At 38.9% G+C, this 17,517-nt stretch overlaps 1 protein-coding gene across 1 annotated transcript; it reads left to right on the top strand.

Moving 5' to 3' along the window:
- The first annotated feature begins 964 nt into the window (after window positions 1-964).
- On the top strand, window positions 965-14,424 carry stxbp3 (syntaxin binding protein 3). The gene is made up of 19 exons (XM_074635061.1): window positions 965-1,073; window positions 4,798-4,847; window positions 5,009-5,090; window positions 5,213-5,289; window positions 5,395-5,467; window positions 5,598-5,698; window positions 6,100-6,245; window positions 7,303-7,396; window positions 7,715-7,839; window positions 7,923-8,021; window positions 8,108-8,165; window positions 8,249-8,314; window positions 8,607-8,687; window positions 9,061-9,196; window positions 9,627-9,733; window positions 9,959-10,057; window positions 12,273-12,358; window positions 12,955-13,103; window positions 13,472-14,424. Exons 1-19 carry the CDS (start codon window positions 983-985, stop codon window positions 13,573-13,575), a joined length of 1,824 nt encoding a protein of 607 aa, XP_074491162.1. The 5' UTR covers window positions 965-982; the 3' UTR covers window positions 13,576-14,424.
- Window positions 14,425-17,517: the final 3,093 nt, after the last annotated feature.

Below are 17,517 nucleotides of genomic sequence, written 5' to 3' on the forward strand. Positions count from 1 at the left end.
GCTCACTACACACTGCAGAAGAGTTAGTTTAGCTCTGAGAATATCTAGTGAATGTACAGTGGACGTTTGTGCAGAAATAAATGCTGCAGCTCCTCCAGACCAACAGAGGTTTCCCGTGTCTTGTAAAGTGACGAGGCTCCACAACGAGTTACGTTATCATCTCGTTACCGACCGGGTGCCGGTGTCTTCGGCTGTCGGCTGCGGTCGGGAGGCGATAACGTAACTCGTTGAGGAGCCCCGCTGCTGAAGCCTGCGCTGAGCAGGAAAAGCCAACACTAGGATCAGCAGTGATTCATGGAGAGACCTTCGTCTGGTCAGCTAACATTACTGCCAAGCAGCTGAAATATAGAGTGATATTGTGGTTTTAGCTGACGTCTGTCGCCTCAGCTCGCTTCACTTCACCTGCAATGCGCGCACACTACAAACTGCAGAAGAGTTAGTTTAGCTCTGAGAATATCTAGTGGACGTTTGTGCAGAAATAAATAGTGCAGCTCCTCCAGACCAACAGAGGTTTCCCGTGTCTCGTGAAGTGACGGGGCTCCGCAGCGAGAAACGTCTCCGACCAAAACTCCGGTTTCTCCCCTGTTCCCTCCGGCCGCGGTCGGGAGGCTGAAGCAGGAAAAGCCAACACTAAGATCAGCATTGATTCATGGAGAGACCTTCGTCTGGTCAGCTAACATTACTGCCAAGCAGGTGAAATATAGAGTGATATTGTGGTTTTAGCCGACGTGTGTCGCCTCACTGTTTTGAGCGATGCTCGTTCATGTCTATGTAGAGCGAGCTTGACGCTGACTTTCGTTGATTTCAAGGCCACAGGTGTCGCTGTTAAGCAGCATTTCTGAATCTTACAAATAGTCCCTTTAATGTTTATAAATGAATAATCTTCAATAAAAAATAAAAAAAAATAAATAAATCTTCCACAAAAAAAACATTAAAAAACTACAACTTTGCTCCGTCGCACCCCTGATGACGTCAGAGAGGGATGACACGGGACCGGAAGAGGCGCAGAGAAATAACAGATGACAAGATGGCAGCAGGCTCAGATCACGGGCTGAAGAGAATAGTCTGGAAAAGTAAGTTCAACCTCAGCTGCAGAGGGTTTAACTGTACATGTGAAGCAGCGCTAGCTTTCATAACGTAAAGGGGCTGATAATGCTGTTATAACAGCTGTTTCTCCTCTCTTTGTGCCTCTGGGAGAGACCGCTTCATTCTGCTGGTGAACCGCAGCGGAAGTTTACTGACACTTTGGTTTAACAGCAGACTACACTTTGGTTTAACACTTTGTTTCGCAGTTGTTTATCATGACGTAACTGACAGGGACTCGTTTATCCCACTTTTTGGAGAGAGTAGGAGTCGCTTTGTGTCGCCTTGTGAGCCCCACCTCATATCATCAGCAGGCTAACTGTAGTTAACACAACAAGTTAATAAGACACAAACCTAAAGTCTGTTTCCCTCCATGTGTTTCCTGCAGTGCTGCCATCCTTGGTTGTGGTTAGGTTACCTTTACATCTCCTGTGTTTCAAGAACTTTAAACATGCATTATCTACCTTTAAACATGCACTATCTACCTTTAAACATGCACTATATACCTTTAAACATGCACTATCTACCTTTAAACATGCACTATCTACCTTTAAACATGCACTATATACCTTTAAACATGCACTATCTACCTTTAAACATGCACTATATACCTTTAAACATGCACTATATGCCTTTAAACATGCACTATATGCCTTTAAACATGCACTATCTACCTTTAAACATGCACTATATACCTTTAAACATGCACTATATACCTTTAAACATGCACTATATGCCTTTAAACATGCACTATCTACCTTTTAACATGCACTATCTACCTTTTAACATGCACTATATACCTTTAAACATGCACTATCTACATTTTAACATGCACTATCTACCTTTTAAACATGCACTATCTACCTTTAAACATGCACTATCTACATTTTAACATGCACTATCTGCAACCCTCTTGGACTCTAACCACTGGCACACTTTACATCCTATATACCACTTTATAGACTGCACATATTACATTTATTTATTGACGGACTGCACACACTATGTTCACCCATTCACTCTGTATCTTTTATATCTCTATTATTGTTTTTATAATTGTTGTAAACCTTTTTACCTCTCCTGTGTTTCACTCTGTTTGCTGATGTTGCTGCTTTGACACCTGGATTTCCCTCATAAAGGTTCATCTTATCTTATCTTATTCTGATGACACTGTCTGGTTTATGAAACATAAAGAGGCAGTTGAAGTGTCTTTGTTGAATTACACCCTATCAAAACTGCTCCAACAAATGAAAATCTGCTCAAAGATTGTTGGTCAACCCCTTGAGAAACTCTATGAATCAGCCTATCATAACAACATCTTAAGGCTGGCTAACAACATCGTCTCTAACCCCAATCATGTTTTGAACAGTGAATATCAACTGTTACCATCGAATCGGAGATACAGGGTTCCACGATTTAATAAGGTTAGACTGAAGCACTCTTTTTTACATCAGTCAATCCTTAAACTAAATATGGAGCCTAATCCCAGATCAAATGTGCGTTAAAGGGCCCTGAATATTGTCTTCTGTGATTGTAATGTTTAAATGTTTGTATCCTTGTTTATTGTCTTTGTCCTTTCTGTGATGTTGCAAACGGAGCTGCTGTTATGCAAAACAAATTTCAGACCTGTCTGACAATAAAGTATAAAGTATAAAGTAAAGTATTAGGTACACCTGACGAAAAACTGATGCAGTCTAATAAAACTACACTGCAATACATCCTACTAATGTTCAGTTTTTGTTCAATTCAATAATTCAACTTTAAGTTATTTTTGGAGACTGATTTGTAACGTTGATGTGTAAAGTTTAATCAACAAACACTGAATATTGTAACCTTCACTACAGAGCTAGGTTAGCCGTTTCCAGCTGTTAGACTTCCCTGCTTTGGTTGTGGTTAGGTTATGGGTCAGACGTTGCAGAGATGACTCACTGTGGTTAAAAGCTTACAAGGAAAATCACAACGTTACACTCCATTGTAGTGTGTACACGTGTAGTTAGCTAAAGCAGATCCAGTCTATCAGCTGGAAACAGCTCACCTAGCTCTGTAGTGAAGGTGACAATATTCAGTTTTTGTTGATTAAACTTTACACACTAACGTTACAAATCAGTCTCCAAAAATAACTTAAAGTTGAATTATTGAATTGAACAAAAACTGAACATTAGCAGGATGTATTGCAGTGTAGTTTTATTAGACTGCATCAGTTCTTCGTCAGGTGTACCTAATAGGGTGTAATTCAACAAAGACACTTCAACTGCCTTGATTTTTACACGTGTCATCAGAATAAGATAAGATAAGATGAACCTTTATTAATCCCCGGAGGGAAATTCAGGTGTCAGTGAAACACAGGAGAGGTATAAAGGTATACAAAATTGATCAAAACAATAATAGAGATATAAAAGATACAGAGTGAATGGGTGAACATAGTGTGTGCAGTTTGTCAATAAATTAATGTAGTATGTACAATAAATAAATGTAATATGTACAGTCTATAAAGTGGTATATAGGATGTATAGTGTAAAGTAAGTGTAAAGTGTGCCAGTGGTTAGAGTCCGAGATGGTTGCAGATAGTGCATGTTTAAAGTTCTTAAAGTCCTCATAGTTCTCATATGGGGGTCAGCCTTGGTTGTGGAGCCTGATGGCTACCAGCATGAAGGACTGACCCAGGCGCTTTGTGTTGTGCCAAGGGGGGATGACTTAGAATGACTTGTTTTGTCAAACTACACACAATCATATCTCTCTAATATTGTTGGCTTATCATGCAAGTCTAATAAATGGTAAATGGATTTGCATTTATACAACGCTTCACACTATATGTCAGCATTCACCCCTTCATACACTGATGGCAGAGGCTGCCATGCAAGGTGCAAACCTGCCCAACAGGATGTAATCTAAATACTCATTCACACACCGGTGGCACAGCCTTCGGGAGGAATTTGGTGTTAAGTATCTTGCTCAAGGACACTTCGACAGACTGGAGGAACCAGGGATCAACCTACCAACCATCCGATTGGTAGACGACCTGCTCTACCTCTGAGCCACTATTATAATAGAATAGCAAGTTTACTTTCATTCATGAAAACTGCTGTGGTCTGATTAATCATCATTTTTCCAGTGATTATTTAGTTGGTTAAATACCAACAATGATGACAAATGCCCATTACAAATTTGAAAGCCCTAAAATGATATGAAACACAACAGCAAACAATTCTATACAAGGCTGGAAGTAGCCTAATGTATGTTTACTTGATCAATGGCTGATGCAACTAATGGATTGTTATGCCTCCGCGCCGGCGACACCATTATGTTTTCAGGTTGTCCGTCTGGTCCATTCTTGTGAACATGATATCAGAAACGCCTGGAGGGAATCTCTTGGTCCACTTGGTATCAAGGATGAACTGATTCGATTTTGGTGGTCAAAGGTCAAGGTCACTGTGACCTCACAAAACACCTTTTTGTCCATAACTCAAGAATCCATATGCTAATTATGACCATTTTTCACAAATGTCTAATAGGTTAAAATGATAAAGTGATGACATTTTATACAGACATGGATGTAAACTGCAACTTGACTGGTTGTCGGCGTAGTCATACAACCACAAGGTTGTAATTCTTGCACTAGAACCAAGCTACAGCTCAAACAGTGTAGTCATGAACACAACAGTATGTCTTTTTTTCTGGTTTCATTTCATGAGTCATGTTCTGTGTCTCTTACAGGAATAAAAGACACAATCATTACAGACTGCAGGAAATCTGAAGTATGGAAGGTAGGACAGCCCTCCATGTACTCAATACAGTCCTAAGATTGCACAAACTCCACCAAACGGATCCAACTTATTCCACTTATGCACTGTGACTCAATATAATTCTAATTTCTATCATCATATTTCAATGTGATACATAATCTACTGACTTATTGTCTTCACAGATATTGATTCTGGACCCCTTCACCACCAAGCTCCTCTCATCATGCTGCAAAATGTCCGATCTGATGTCAGAGAAAATAACAAGTAGGTTTCCTTAACAGTGAAACACTCATTTTGTATAATACTAGTAATAGACCAAGCAAACTGCAGTCTGTGTGTGGATGTCTGTAGCTACTCTGTTAAAATAAATATTTGTTTTTCTGTAGTTGTGGAGGACCTGTACAAAAGCAGAGAGCCTGTTCCAGAAATGAAGGCCATCTACTTCATGTCACCAACCGCTAAGGTTTGCCATTATGATCCTGTAACGATCATATTCAAATTCAAGTTTTCATTTCTGCAAAATTAGTTTTCATTCTGGTGATGTGTTATCTTAAATTTCTTTTCATAGTGTGTGGATGCCTTTATTGCTGACTTCAAGCCCAAACCTAAATATAAAGCAGCATATGTTTATTTCACTGACTGTAAGTAACTTGAATCACTACTTTAATCTACTTCAATAACTTTTATCCAACATGATCATAATGTTGTTTTGATGATTTTTTTCTTTGTTAAACAGATAAGATACAAACTAAAAACTTTTTGATCTCACAGACTGTCCCGATGAACTGTTCAACAACATGAAGCTGTACTGCGCAAAGTACATACGAGTCTGTAAGGAAATAAACATGTCCTTCATGCCACAAGAGGCACAAGTGAGTGGTTGCGGAGGGTGTTCTTTTAGGTTCTTTTGTAATGCTCCATTTCCTCTTTTTATCCAGACTGTTTCTTGTTAACTGAGGGGGAAAAAAACTTAGTGTTCAGTGTCATGTCGCCACTGGGAAGAAGGGATTTGCAGCGTTTTGAGTGAATCTAATGGGTGTTGGCTGCTTTAAACTATGAGGTCATGACTTTTCAAACTTTGTATTTTTCCAGTGGCTTAGGAACTGTAACTGGTTGTTCTCTGTATTTTGAAAAAACAAAACAGTTTTCACTTGTTTTGAGATGTTTACAAAGTAAATTAGAGTTCTTATTTAGTTCAGTTAATATTAAGGCATTTAGTTCTGGAGTCAGAAAAATTATTGGAGACTAAACTTGTGTGTTGAATTCTTTTCAGGTGTTCACATGTGATAATCCGGGGGCTTTCCAAAGCATCTACAGTCCCAACAGTCAGGACAAAAAGAAGACACTGGAGACACTCGCAGACCAGCTCGTCACACTCTGTGCCACATTGGACGAGTACCCGGGCATCAGATACAAGAAGTAAGCCAGAGAAGATTTGGTTTCTCAGCCTTCAACACACCTCAGCCCCCAAGCAGAGTGAGACCTTTTATGAGAAAAGCTTGAACCGAGACCTTAGAATACGTTACCTATCTGTGGCAGAAAAGAAGTGAAGCTTAAATACAGTTGCAAACGTCGCCTTGCCGTAGCTTAGCACAACCTAAAAGTTAAGTTGTGAATCCAAATAAGAGCAGTGCACGATTTTATACACAATATACATACAACATATACACATACACTTGTGTAAAAGCAACAGTCAAACCATATAAACCAAAAAAAGGAATACAAAAACAATAAGGCAAACAAAACCACAGTCAAACGGTCACTATATCTCACAGTATTGCATGAGACAGATAATCTGTTCCTCCGCCTCCTCCTAGTGCTCCTAATGGCATTTGCAAGATTTCACAGCGCCGAAGGAAAACAGCCAAGCAAAGCCGAGGAGTCTCTACAGCAGCTGTCAATCACTGCTTGCGAAACTTGTGAACTATGATGAAACGGTCAAACTAGGCAGCGCTGATCAAATAAGAATCAATATTCTGTTGCTGTAATGTCTATTTCTCACCTCAAATGTTGTCAGAAACATCTTGTAGTGTACTGTTTAGCTGTAAGATGAGAAAGTTTGCTAACAGTACACTACAAGAGGTTTCTGAAAACATTTGAGGCTAGAAATAGACATTACAGCAATAGAATATTGATTCTTATTTGATCAGTGCTGCCTAGTTTGACCGTTTGATCGGAGTTTGCAAGCAGTGATTGACAACTGCTGTAGAGACTGCTTGGCTCTGATTGGTTGTTTTTGTTCGGGTGCGGTGGAGTAGGGGGGAACAGAGGAGCATGATTTCTTTTCTAATGCACTACTGTCAGGATGTAGTAACAGTTTTATAAAAATAAATTTTTATCTTATTTGCTCGAAAGTTTCCAACTGCAGCTTTAAAACAGTACGCTGCCTTTAAGTAATGTTGGTATCAGTACCACCTTGGTGTGTATTAACTTGACTGTGATAACTCATGGAAAAAACAATTTCTATCCTAACTAGAGACGGCAACATGGAGAACGCCAAGACCCTTGCAGAGCTGGTGGACAACAAACTGGCTAAACACTACGAGCTGGATGACAGCGGCAAGAAAAAGGTGAGACACCTGCTGAACAAAGAAAGTTGACATAATAAACAGTTTCTTAGCCCAGGGAGTAAATGTGAACCTGAAAATACTGTGTTATTTTCCACTGATGGCTTGTAACCGAAAACAGATTCCCTCCGTTGCCTTAAGCAGATTAGTATAATGTTGCTCTTCACCAGAAATTTGAAATGGGAAAAGCTTGCGGTGGTTGCTCAGTAGCAGCTTAAGCAGTGTCATAGAAAGTGAGGAAAAAGGCCAAATGTCACGGTAAAAAAAAAATGCAGTGTTATATTTCAACTTGTATCTGTGTATTTTCCCCCCTAACACAAGGCAAAGACCCAGGCCCAGCTGCTGATAGTGGAGAGAGGTTTTGACCCCGTCACCCCCATCCTGCATGAGCTGACCTACCAGGCCATGGCTTACGACCTCATTGATGTCGAGAACGACACCTACAAGTACTACAACCATATCGCAGACAAATTAAAAAAATTTTAGACCATATAGCTAAAACCAATGATCTGGTTGTTCTTGTTTCCAGGTACAAGGCTAAAGATGGCTCCGAGAAGCAGGCCTTGCTGAATGAGGACGACATGCTCTGGGTGCAGCTGAGGCACAAGCACATTGCTGAGGTCTCAGAGTAAGTGTGCAAGATCTGAAGAATGGGGATGTCCTGTTTCTGTCTTCCTCACCTCAACTCTAACCCCATTGTTTTTCTCACAACAGACAAATCCGCAAGTTGGTGAAGGAAATGTCTGCTAACAAGAAACAGCCAGATGGGAAGGTACAGTAGTGTGGTCTCTTCTCATGTGCTGAATTTTAATATTTAAAATGCATCTCTTGAGCAAACATTTCATTTTTTTCCAGATCTCAATTAGCAATTTGGCCCAGATGATGAAGAAGATGCCCTCATTCCGTAAACATGTGACTGAGGTATGTGTTCGCAGTATTAGTTAAATAGCTTTAGGAGTGGTGTCTTTAATTATAGAGTTAAGTGATCATTATGGTGTGGTTGGGTGTGGTGCCTCCAACGCCTGCTATCATGTGGGGCTGACGTCATCTTTTTAGCAGCAAAACAGAACAGAAAGACGTAATTTCTGGCCTCTATGATAAATATCTTTGTGTTTCATTAAAGGAAATCATTTTTGAAACTACAGGTACAATATTTGCACATTGCATTGCACGTTCATATTGTTCTTAACTTTTCCCTTTGTCTCAATTTTAGAAAACGATTCATCTGCAGTTGGCCGAGGACTGCATGCAACTTTTCTCAAACAACGTGGAGAAACTCTGCAAAGCTGAACAGGTCTGTCTCCGCCTCCTCCCAGCTGTTTTGGTGCAACAAGGGCCAAACATTTATACCCCTTGGCCTTGCTTGAACAAGTCAGCTGGGTGGGCGTGGTTTAGTGAGGAGGGATTAACCATTTCCAGGTAGAAAGCCTCATGAGCGCAGTCATCTGCCCTTGAGCATGACACTGACTCCCTATGAGCGCCAGAGTACTCTTCTGTAGCTGAATCCTCTGACCACCTCCTAAAGAGAAAGTAGAAGTGTGTTAGTTGTACTGGCCAGTTTCCAATATGTGGAGCTTTATGAATAAATATTTAAAAAGTGCAAACATTCACAATATCCCCAGCCTAGACAAAAGATTTTTTTTTAAAAAAGGTCTGTCTCTGTGTAGGACCTTGCCGTGGGGTCAGACGTGGAGGGGGTGAAGGTGAAAGATCCTATGAGGACCCTGCTGCCTGTCCTGCTTCACCAATACAGCACCTACGACAAGATCAGAGCTGTGCTGCTCTACATCTTCAGCCTCAGCGGTACACCAAACTTGGTCTCCTTTCACTGTCCGTTCATTAGCATTCAGTAAAGTGGTATTTAGCTTTGTAGCTATTCAGTTCCAGGAACCTTTCAGAGTTACCAAGCAACAACGCAATGAGAATCAGTCAGTCAGGATATAAACTGTTTTTCCCGAAATACATTCTCAGGTGACTATTCATCCTAAGATTTCATAGACTATGCATTAGTTGATGCAAGGGATGTCATGGATATCATTTGCCAGTTAAGAGTAATGGATAATTCCCTCAAAAAAGACCATAAAATGTGCGTAAAACCTGATTTTTTTTTCCTTTTTGACCGAGACCCTCACAACAAATAAAGACTAAGATGATGCAGCCCTAATAAACTATAACCAGATTCTCACACTGGTTTGTTTGTTTGTTTGTATGTTTGTTTGGTGTCTGTAAACAGGAACAACTGACGAGAACTTGAGCAAACTCATCCAGCATGTAAAGATCGAGGAAGAGCGAGAGTTCATCCTGAACTGGAAAGAACTGGGGGTCCCTATCATCACATCGGTATGTGCAGAAGAGGAAAAGATTGATTGATTTGATGCTTTTGATTGTAGACGAGTGTACCAATGGGTTAAAACTATCAACAATCATAAATTGCAGCTAGAATTTTCACTGTGGGTTTCTGTTTTTGTGTGTGTGTCATCTTCTTCTTGTCTTGTTCATCTATTCAGTTCTTTCATTCAGTCTCAACTGAATCCTGCTTACTGTTTCTTGTACTTTTGTGTCCAGCCTAGTTTCTTCTCTCGAAAACCAACCAGACGGGATCGTTCCCAGGATCAGACATACAACCTTTCCAGATGGACTCCTGTCATAAAGGATGTGATGGAGGTCAGTGAGAGCAGATTATTACCATATTGTATAATGTATTGTAATGGCAGCTATCATTTCTGCATTATCACATAGCATTTGCACCTTTATTTTATCCAATTTACATAAAGTTCTTACTCTTTCTGGCAGGATTTGCTTTGCTTAAGGCGAGACAGGCAAAAACATAGTTTTTCATGCACCGGTCAATTTTTAGATTTTGGGCTATTTTGCTTGCCTAACATTCTTTCAGTCTAGTGTAAAGAAAACATCCAAAATACACATTTAGATGTTTATCTTACTATACTTTGTCTATTTGCATCTGTAGATTTCTCCTAAATTCACCAAAAGTTTGCATTAGATAATGCCTGATTTGCATATTTAAACATAACGTTTCAGGAAAACGTGTAATACAAAAAATGGTCTTAATGTAAGTAATCAACTGGGGAAGTTTCATAGTGATATACAGTATATATTAGTTACATCTTTTACCCTATTTACCTGGGGTTTCTCCCCTTAACAGGAAGTTTAGCAACTATGGATACCATAATGAATTAAGTAGCATAACTCCACAGAGAAAAGGATTTGGGTGCAGCTAGGAAGCAGTGATTTAAAGTGGGTATAGATAGGATGTAGGATAGGAATGACAAAGAAAAGAAGCTCCAGCATTAACGTCAGTTATCTCTTACAAAGTTCAACACGCCGCTTGATCTAGGTCACTGCGCTCCCCCAGTCCCACTCTAAAAGGCGTTTGTGAGAAAAATGATGAACAGAACTGTGAAAGCACCACAAAAGGAGGTTATCAGATTCAGGTCATCTGATAGGCTGTGTAAGACATTATCTCAGCATCTATAAGGCACAATAATGTACCACTTGTGTGTTGATCCCTGGAGATGATCCCTCTGTTTCAGCAGCATCCCTCTGAACGGAGCCTCAAATGCTTTTACAGTATGTGAAATGCGCTCCATAAAAGAAGTTATTATGGGGAGGTGAGATGTTTTGTGTTAAAACTGAGATTGGATGTCCCTGTCACCTGCTGCCTTGTATACATTTGCACCGTAAAAAGAGACACACGGTTCTTATTAGTCTCTATTCTTGGGGCCATTTGTTGTTGGATAATATGGATAATATAGCCTGTTAAACTCTGCTGTTGAGTCCAGCTCTCAGAAATAAATGGGGAACTGAGAGGCAGAATTACTCCAGTGCCCTGTGGTCATAAAAATTAGGTTATTTCTAAAACCACATTACTGAATCTCAGTTCTGTAATTTCACAGAATTGAAATTCCACATTTTGGTAACAAGTGAAGCCTGTTGAAGAAACTGGCCACAAATAAAGATGAGATTGTCTTTTGAGAAGCAAAATCTTAAGTCTGTGTTGCATTTCTTTTGCAGATGGGGTTTTTATGTACCGTCATTTTAATTGTTAAAAACAGGTCAAATCAGATTAGAAAAATAATCCAGAAAGGCTGATATGTAACCTAATTTGTTATTTTGTGTCTTTTCCTCATCTTTTCACTTCCCTTTCCTGTAATTACCTTAAAAGCCATTTCTGAGCAGTCTTCGCCACCCACGCACCTGGTTTCCTGTAAACTGGTGAACAGTTTCCTCTTACAGCATCAGTTTCCTCTTACAGCAAAAATCTGTATTTTTTCAGTGACATGCTTTAAGTACCAAAAACGATGAGCCTTATAAGTTTAGAACCACAACTCAAATTTAAAGTCTCTGAGACTGAGAGGTGCGTGACAGCTGTGTCTCTATATTAAGCTGCATTTTGACATCCCCCCCCTCATGCATCTTGTAGATAGCAGCAGAAATTGTCATGTAGTGATGTGTTTTTCTTCCATAGTCCAAAGATTACACCTACCTGGGAGTTTAGTTCTTGGTCACAGAGGGGTCTTCTACTTCGAAGTAGTTTCACAGACTGCATGGTGTTACGTCATTAAAGTAAAAAGCCAAATTTTAAACTAAATATTTTAATCGATTGATAGCCCTAACTGTCAAACGATAACTGTTCTGACCTTCTCATAACATTAGTAAGGTGACAACTGAGCTGTTGTCTGTTAATATTGCTTAGAGGTTCTAGATTTATGTGCATATGACTGTTAGTAGGATACCTCACATAAATACAAGCAAAAGTCAATTCTCAAGTCTAAGATATTGTATTGCCCAAAAAGATTTGGTCTCTATTGGACTTAACTTTTACAAATAACAGATAACATTTCAAATCTGTTACTTTCAGGATGCTGTGGAGAACAAACTGGACACCAAAGAGTGGCCGCACCAGTCTGAGTGTCCTGCTGCCTGGAATGGCTCCGGGGCTGTCAGGTACAGTAGGTTTCAATAGTTTCTGGAAATAATTATATATGCTGCTGGAGATGCTTCAATTTGGCTTTTTTTTGGTTGATCTCATTTACCAGCTTAATGTCAAAAGCTCCTGCATCAGACTATGTGATAGCCAACACGTTTGCCTTGTTTCCATGTGTTAGTACACTACTTCAAAATATTTCTATATTTCTTTATACCTTCAGTTACTCAAAAGTGATGTCCCTCAAAGTGGACATGATTTACAAACAGAGGGTCTCAATTTTCTTTTACAGATGCAGACAGTAAGAGGGTGATAAGTTGGCGCCCTCTAGTGATGATTTGTGCTACTACTTTGAGCTCCAGCTGTTAATGTGGTGTGTTTTTAAAGGATTGTGAAGAGTCACTGGCACCGGTTTTACTAACGAGAATGATCTGGGTCTGATTTTGGAATCTAGAGTTAGTTCTGAGTATCTATCCATCGGGTATCCCTCCATGTCTTTCTTGCCAGGATGTTGATTTTGCTGTTTCCTTCCACAATTTGGACACGCAACTCGCGCATTTTTTTCTTTTAAATTTTGTCTCAGTAAATGTCTGTTGTGCCACCCTCTGCTCCACAGTGCCCGTCAGAAGCACAAAGGCAGTAATCAGGACGAACGCCGGTCCGGCTCACGCCTCATTGTTTTTGTTCTCGGAGGCATCAGCCTCTCTGAGATGCGCTGTGCCTACGAGGTCACCCAGGCAGTAAAATCCTGCGAGATCATCATAGGTGAGCATTATTTCAAGATAACACAGTATTTATGTGGGGCTTATAAAGTATTTCCATTTTTCAGCCCTTAAACGTCACTTTAAATTTCTCGTGGAGTTTGTACTCACTGACTATGCAAGGAACATTTCTGTAGTTCTGATTAAATCCAGTTGGTGACCTGTTGAGTTGTGGCCATTCAAATAAACTAAAAGTGGGTTTGATGCAAAATGATAAATCAGTTCCATTGGTCTTTTGGCCTGGAAACAACCACTGAATTGTAAGCTAGCAGTCACTGTCTGTTTCCAGCTGTTTTACACCACCTACTGGAGCCAGTGAAAGGGTCTATGCTCTTATTTGGGACGTAAGAGTTCATTATACTTTGTTTCCAGGGTCTTCTCACATTTTGACCCCGACCGGTCTCCTGAATGACATTAAGGCTCTGAGCAAAGGCCCCATGGAGACTTTTACAATAGAGGAGAGGAGCAACGCCTGAGAGGTCTCGTACTAACACCTCCCCCAACTTCCCCCTGCCACCCCACATCTCATATCACTCGGCACAGTGCACTCAACTCAACTTCTTGAATGGAAGACTGAAGGGAATTTACCTTATACTTATCTTTTTGTTTTAATACTCTTTTCATACCTGGTGCACATTCACAGTAGGCATGAGGGCAAATTCTCTTTTAACTTGGTCAATAACAAAGATTATGAGCTGCTTATGGCATTTATAGTATCCTAATTGTCATTTGATCATAAAGATCAGTTATGTTAGGGCTGCAACTAAAGATTGTTTTCATTGTCGATTATTTTCTTGATTAATCAATTATTTGTTTGGTCTATAAAATGTCAGGAACTGGCAAAACATGTCAATCAGTGTTTCCCAAAGCCCAAGATGACGTCCTCAGATATTCAAATATATTCAGTTTATTGTCATAAGAAGCCGGAATCAGAGATTTGTTTTTCTTAAAAAATTACTCAAACCAATTAAGTTATTATCAAAATAGTTGCAGCTTTAAATCATATTAAAAGTGAATTGACCTCATCCTACTATAAACCTGTAAAAAAATGTCTTATCTGCCTATCTGCGGTTGCGTTGTCCATAAACAAAGTTTCTGTTTTTGTTACATGTTGAAAGACCTCTGAGAAACTCTCAGAGACAGAATGATGGTGGAAAGTAGCGCAAAGCTAATGTATATACTGTATGTAAGCACTGAGTCCCTGCTGTGTCATTCTGACTTTTTCAGTCACACTTTATGTAATTTTTCAGAGTGTTTTTAACTTAGAGTATTTACGTTTTTGTTGAATTGAACAACTGACTAATAAATGGATGAAGTGGTTCAAATCTGGTCTAGTGATTACAGTTAATGTTGGCTTGTTGTGGCTTGAGATGGAGCTAAAATTATGAACTTAAAGGTACCTGAATTAAAAATCTGATTCTAGATATTTTAAGGTCTTATTGATAAAAATGTTATGTAGACGAATAATTGAAAAAAATAATAATACATCAACAGAGCTTTTAGAAAGGTGCTATCGCTCTAACTAAAAAAATTATGATTGTGAATTAATCATTTTTAAAATGTTTACGGTTCCAAAATTGATGTTTTGTTTATCTCTGGAAGATATCTTACAACTGGTTCCCATTTCAAGGTTTCTAACAAGGTGTGACATCTAGTGGTTGAATGTTGAATAGTTGCAGTCAACTATACATACTCAGGCAGGTTGTTGTGATATATATGCTTTCAATATGTGTGCGTAGGGTGTATAATTTGTTTAAAGAATTAAGGTAAAAGCACTTAATCATCATGGTCCATCAAAACAGCAGTAACTTAATATTCCTAACAAGAAAGCCACATGCTCAATAGACAAGTCCACAGGTGCACACATACCTGTTGAATAGACAATAATAGGTGAACTAAAGACATTATGAGGCTTCTGAATGTTAGAGATCAAATCTGCCCTACTTCTACAGGCATTATGCTTTAGTTACACGGCATTTAGATTGTTATCCCTCCATTCATTTTCTATAAATCCATTCTACCATATAGTGTTTGTTCCATTAACTTACAGTACAAAGCCTTCTCACCACTTAAAGATTCAACACCCCTCTCATGTTTTCTCCTTTCAAAAAACACAGGAAATATGTACACCTTTCTGTATTGTGCACAGTCCTGAATGTTTTACTGCAATTTGTGGTGTAACTGAATAGCAACAAAAGAAAGGTGAGGAATGAATGAAGCTAACGTTGCTATCTGGTTCGGTAAGAGTTAAATAAAATGCATGAAGGTGGCTTTGAACTAGTACTATCCTGGATTTAAAGCAGATATGTATGATATACGAATTAGAAATATAGTGGCAGTTAAATCACCAAAAATGTGATGTTTTATGTTATGTTTGTTGTGTATGCGTTCATGGTGGAGCCACAGGAAAGGACAAATACATCTGATTTCCTGTGATTCTTCAAAACGCAAACATGACACTTGTGAGTGTATCGCGTTTGTGGGAAGGAGAGCATATCAGAGCTCATCAGATGTGATTAAACTACAGACACACAGTGAGTTTTAAATCAGAATCACATTAAATTCATCATTGTGTACCCTTGTAGTAATAAAACAATTATTTTATAAGCAAAATTATTTGAATACAGACTTTATTCTGAATCCAGAATTAATTTAGAATGTGTTATGTATAAAATGGTTATTACTCACTGAAGGTTGTGTCTGAGGAGTGTGTTGTTAATTTAGTAAATAAAACTATAAATACATTAAGTCAGAGAGATAATAGTCCTGTTGTTTTAACGCCTGGTTCTGGCTGGTTTTATATTCATATACTATATAGATAAACACACACACCACTGATTATCTGACCTATTTATACATTTTTTGGTTTAGCCTAATTTATCCAAACGACAGTATATTAATAGAATTGTGCGGCTGTGAGTGTGATTATTAATTTGGTAATAAAAATGCAGTTATCCCAAACATTCAGTTGAATTCACTTCAGCTTTTTCTTGGACTTTTCTTTAGACCACTTAATAAAAAATAATTATCTGAGGTGGGACATATTGGAGAATAAATAATAGAATTAGTTTTTCAACACAGCTCTAATAATGCTGTATTAATAAATGTGATGTCAACGGATGTCATTCTCCACCACCTAACTACTGCAGCATACTGTAGGCTGAAACCAGTGTCAGTTACAGGAAAAAGTGTCAGGTGACATGTGAACAAACACACTTTACATGGTGGTCCAGCTTCATTGACCATATATAGAGGAACACTTAAACTTGACAAGGATAACCCTGCTCTACGACAATGACCTACTTTCATTTGTCACGATACTATTTATATTTAATTATCCCACTCTGCTTTCAGTCTGTTGGGAGGTGCTTCCCTTGTTTCTGTCCGGGATCTCAATTGCATATGGTTCATTTGTGTCGTCATTTTAATTTGGCTCAACAAATGTGACTATTTGTTCTCCATTTATTCATAGATTAATAAATACATTTGTAAACAAATTCATTAATGCATGTTTTTGTGGTCGGCCTGGAGCTCGACTCTCTGGTGACGGTGGCAGGGGAAAGAACACTCAACAGACTGCTGGCCATACTGGACAACGACAGCCATCCTCTGCACGCCGTCATCACCAAACATGAGGAGCTCGTTTAGCGGCAGGCTGCTGCTCCCCAAGTGCTCCACAGACAGACTCAGGAAGGAGGACGGCCTGCAGGACAAATAATAATGCATACAGTGCATTTTCATAGACTAAGCTATTGGAGATACCCTGCACTATACTCATTTTTAACGGTCTCTTCTGCACTATATTCACTTTTCCAATAGTCCGGTATCACAGCTGTTACCCTGCACTATATTCAGTTTTAACAGTTTTCTTCATCTCCTTGTATTTTTATATCTGGTATATTTTTTTGTACTTTGTACTTTGCACTACTAACTTTTTTACTGCCTTTTTACTAACATGTTTTGCACTATGGAACTGTGATGCTGGAAACTTGAATTTCCCTCGGGATCAATAAAGTTACTATCTATCTATTAGACCACTTACACACCAAAAAACTGACAATAACCTGATATTTTCAGGTGGAATTTCATTCATTCATTCATTCATTCATTCATTCATGCGTTCATTCTCACTGTGCAATATCATTTTCCACTTGTGCAATTTTGTTTATAGTCTGTTTATTGTCAATACTGTATATACAGCTCCTATACTTCCTTCTATTTAAATGGTTCATATTTTGTTACACTTTGTTTAGCTCTTTTTTTTTTTTTTTTTTACTGTGTTATAGCTGATGCATCTTGTTTTTTGCACTATCCCCTTTGCTGCTGTACACTGCAAATTTCCCCATTGCGGGACTAATAAAGGAATATCTGATCTTATCTTATTAATCAATTAAATGATTTATGCTTTATTACTATTT

Source organism: Sebastes fasciatus, chromosome 5 (assembly GCF_043250625.1).
Source record: "Sebastes fasciatus isolate fSebFas1 chromosome 5, fSebFas1.pri, whole genome shotgun sequence".
NCBI classification, from domain to species: Eukaryota; Metazoa; Chordata; class Actinopteri; order Perciformes; family Sebastidae; genus Sebastes; species Sebastes fasciatus.

Excerpts from the sequence above, each read along its gene's own strand:
- stxbp3 (XM_074635061.1), top strand. The coding sequence starts at position 983 with ATGACACGGGACCGGAAGAGGCGCAGAGAAATAACAGATGACAAGATG. Across the intron at positions 6,246-7,302 it reads CCGGGCATCAGATACAAGAA|AGACGGCAACATGGAGAACG; the intron begins GTAAGCCAGAGA and ends TATCCTAACTAG. Across the intron at positions 8,688-9,060 it reads AACTCTGCAAAGCTGAACAG|GACCTTGCCGTGGGGTCAGA; the intron begins GTCTGTCTCCGC and ends GTCTCTGTGTAG.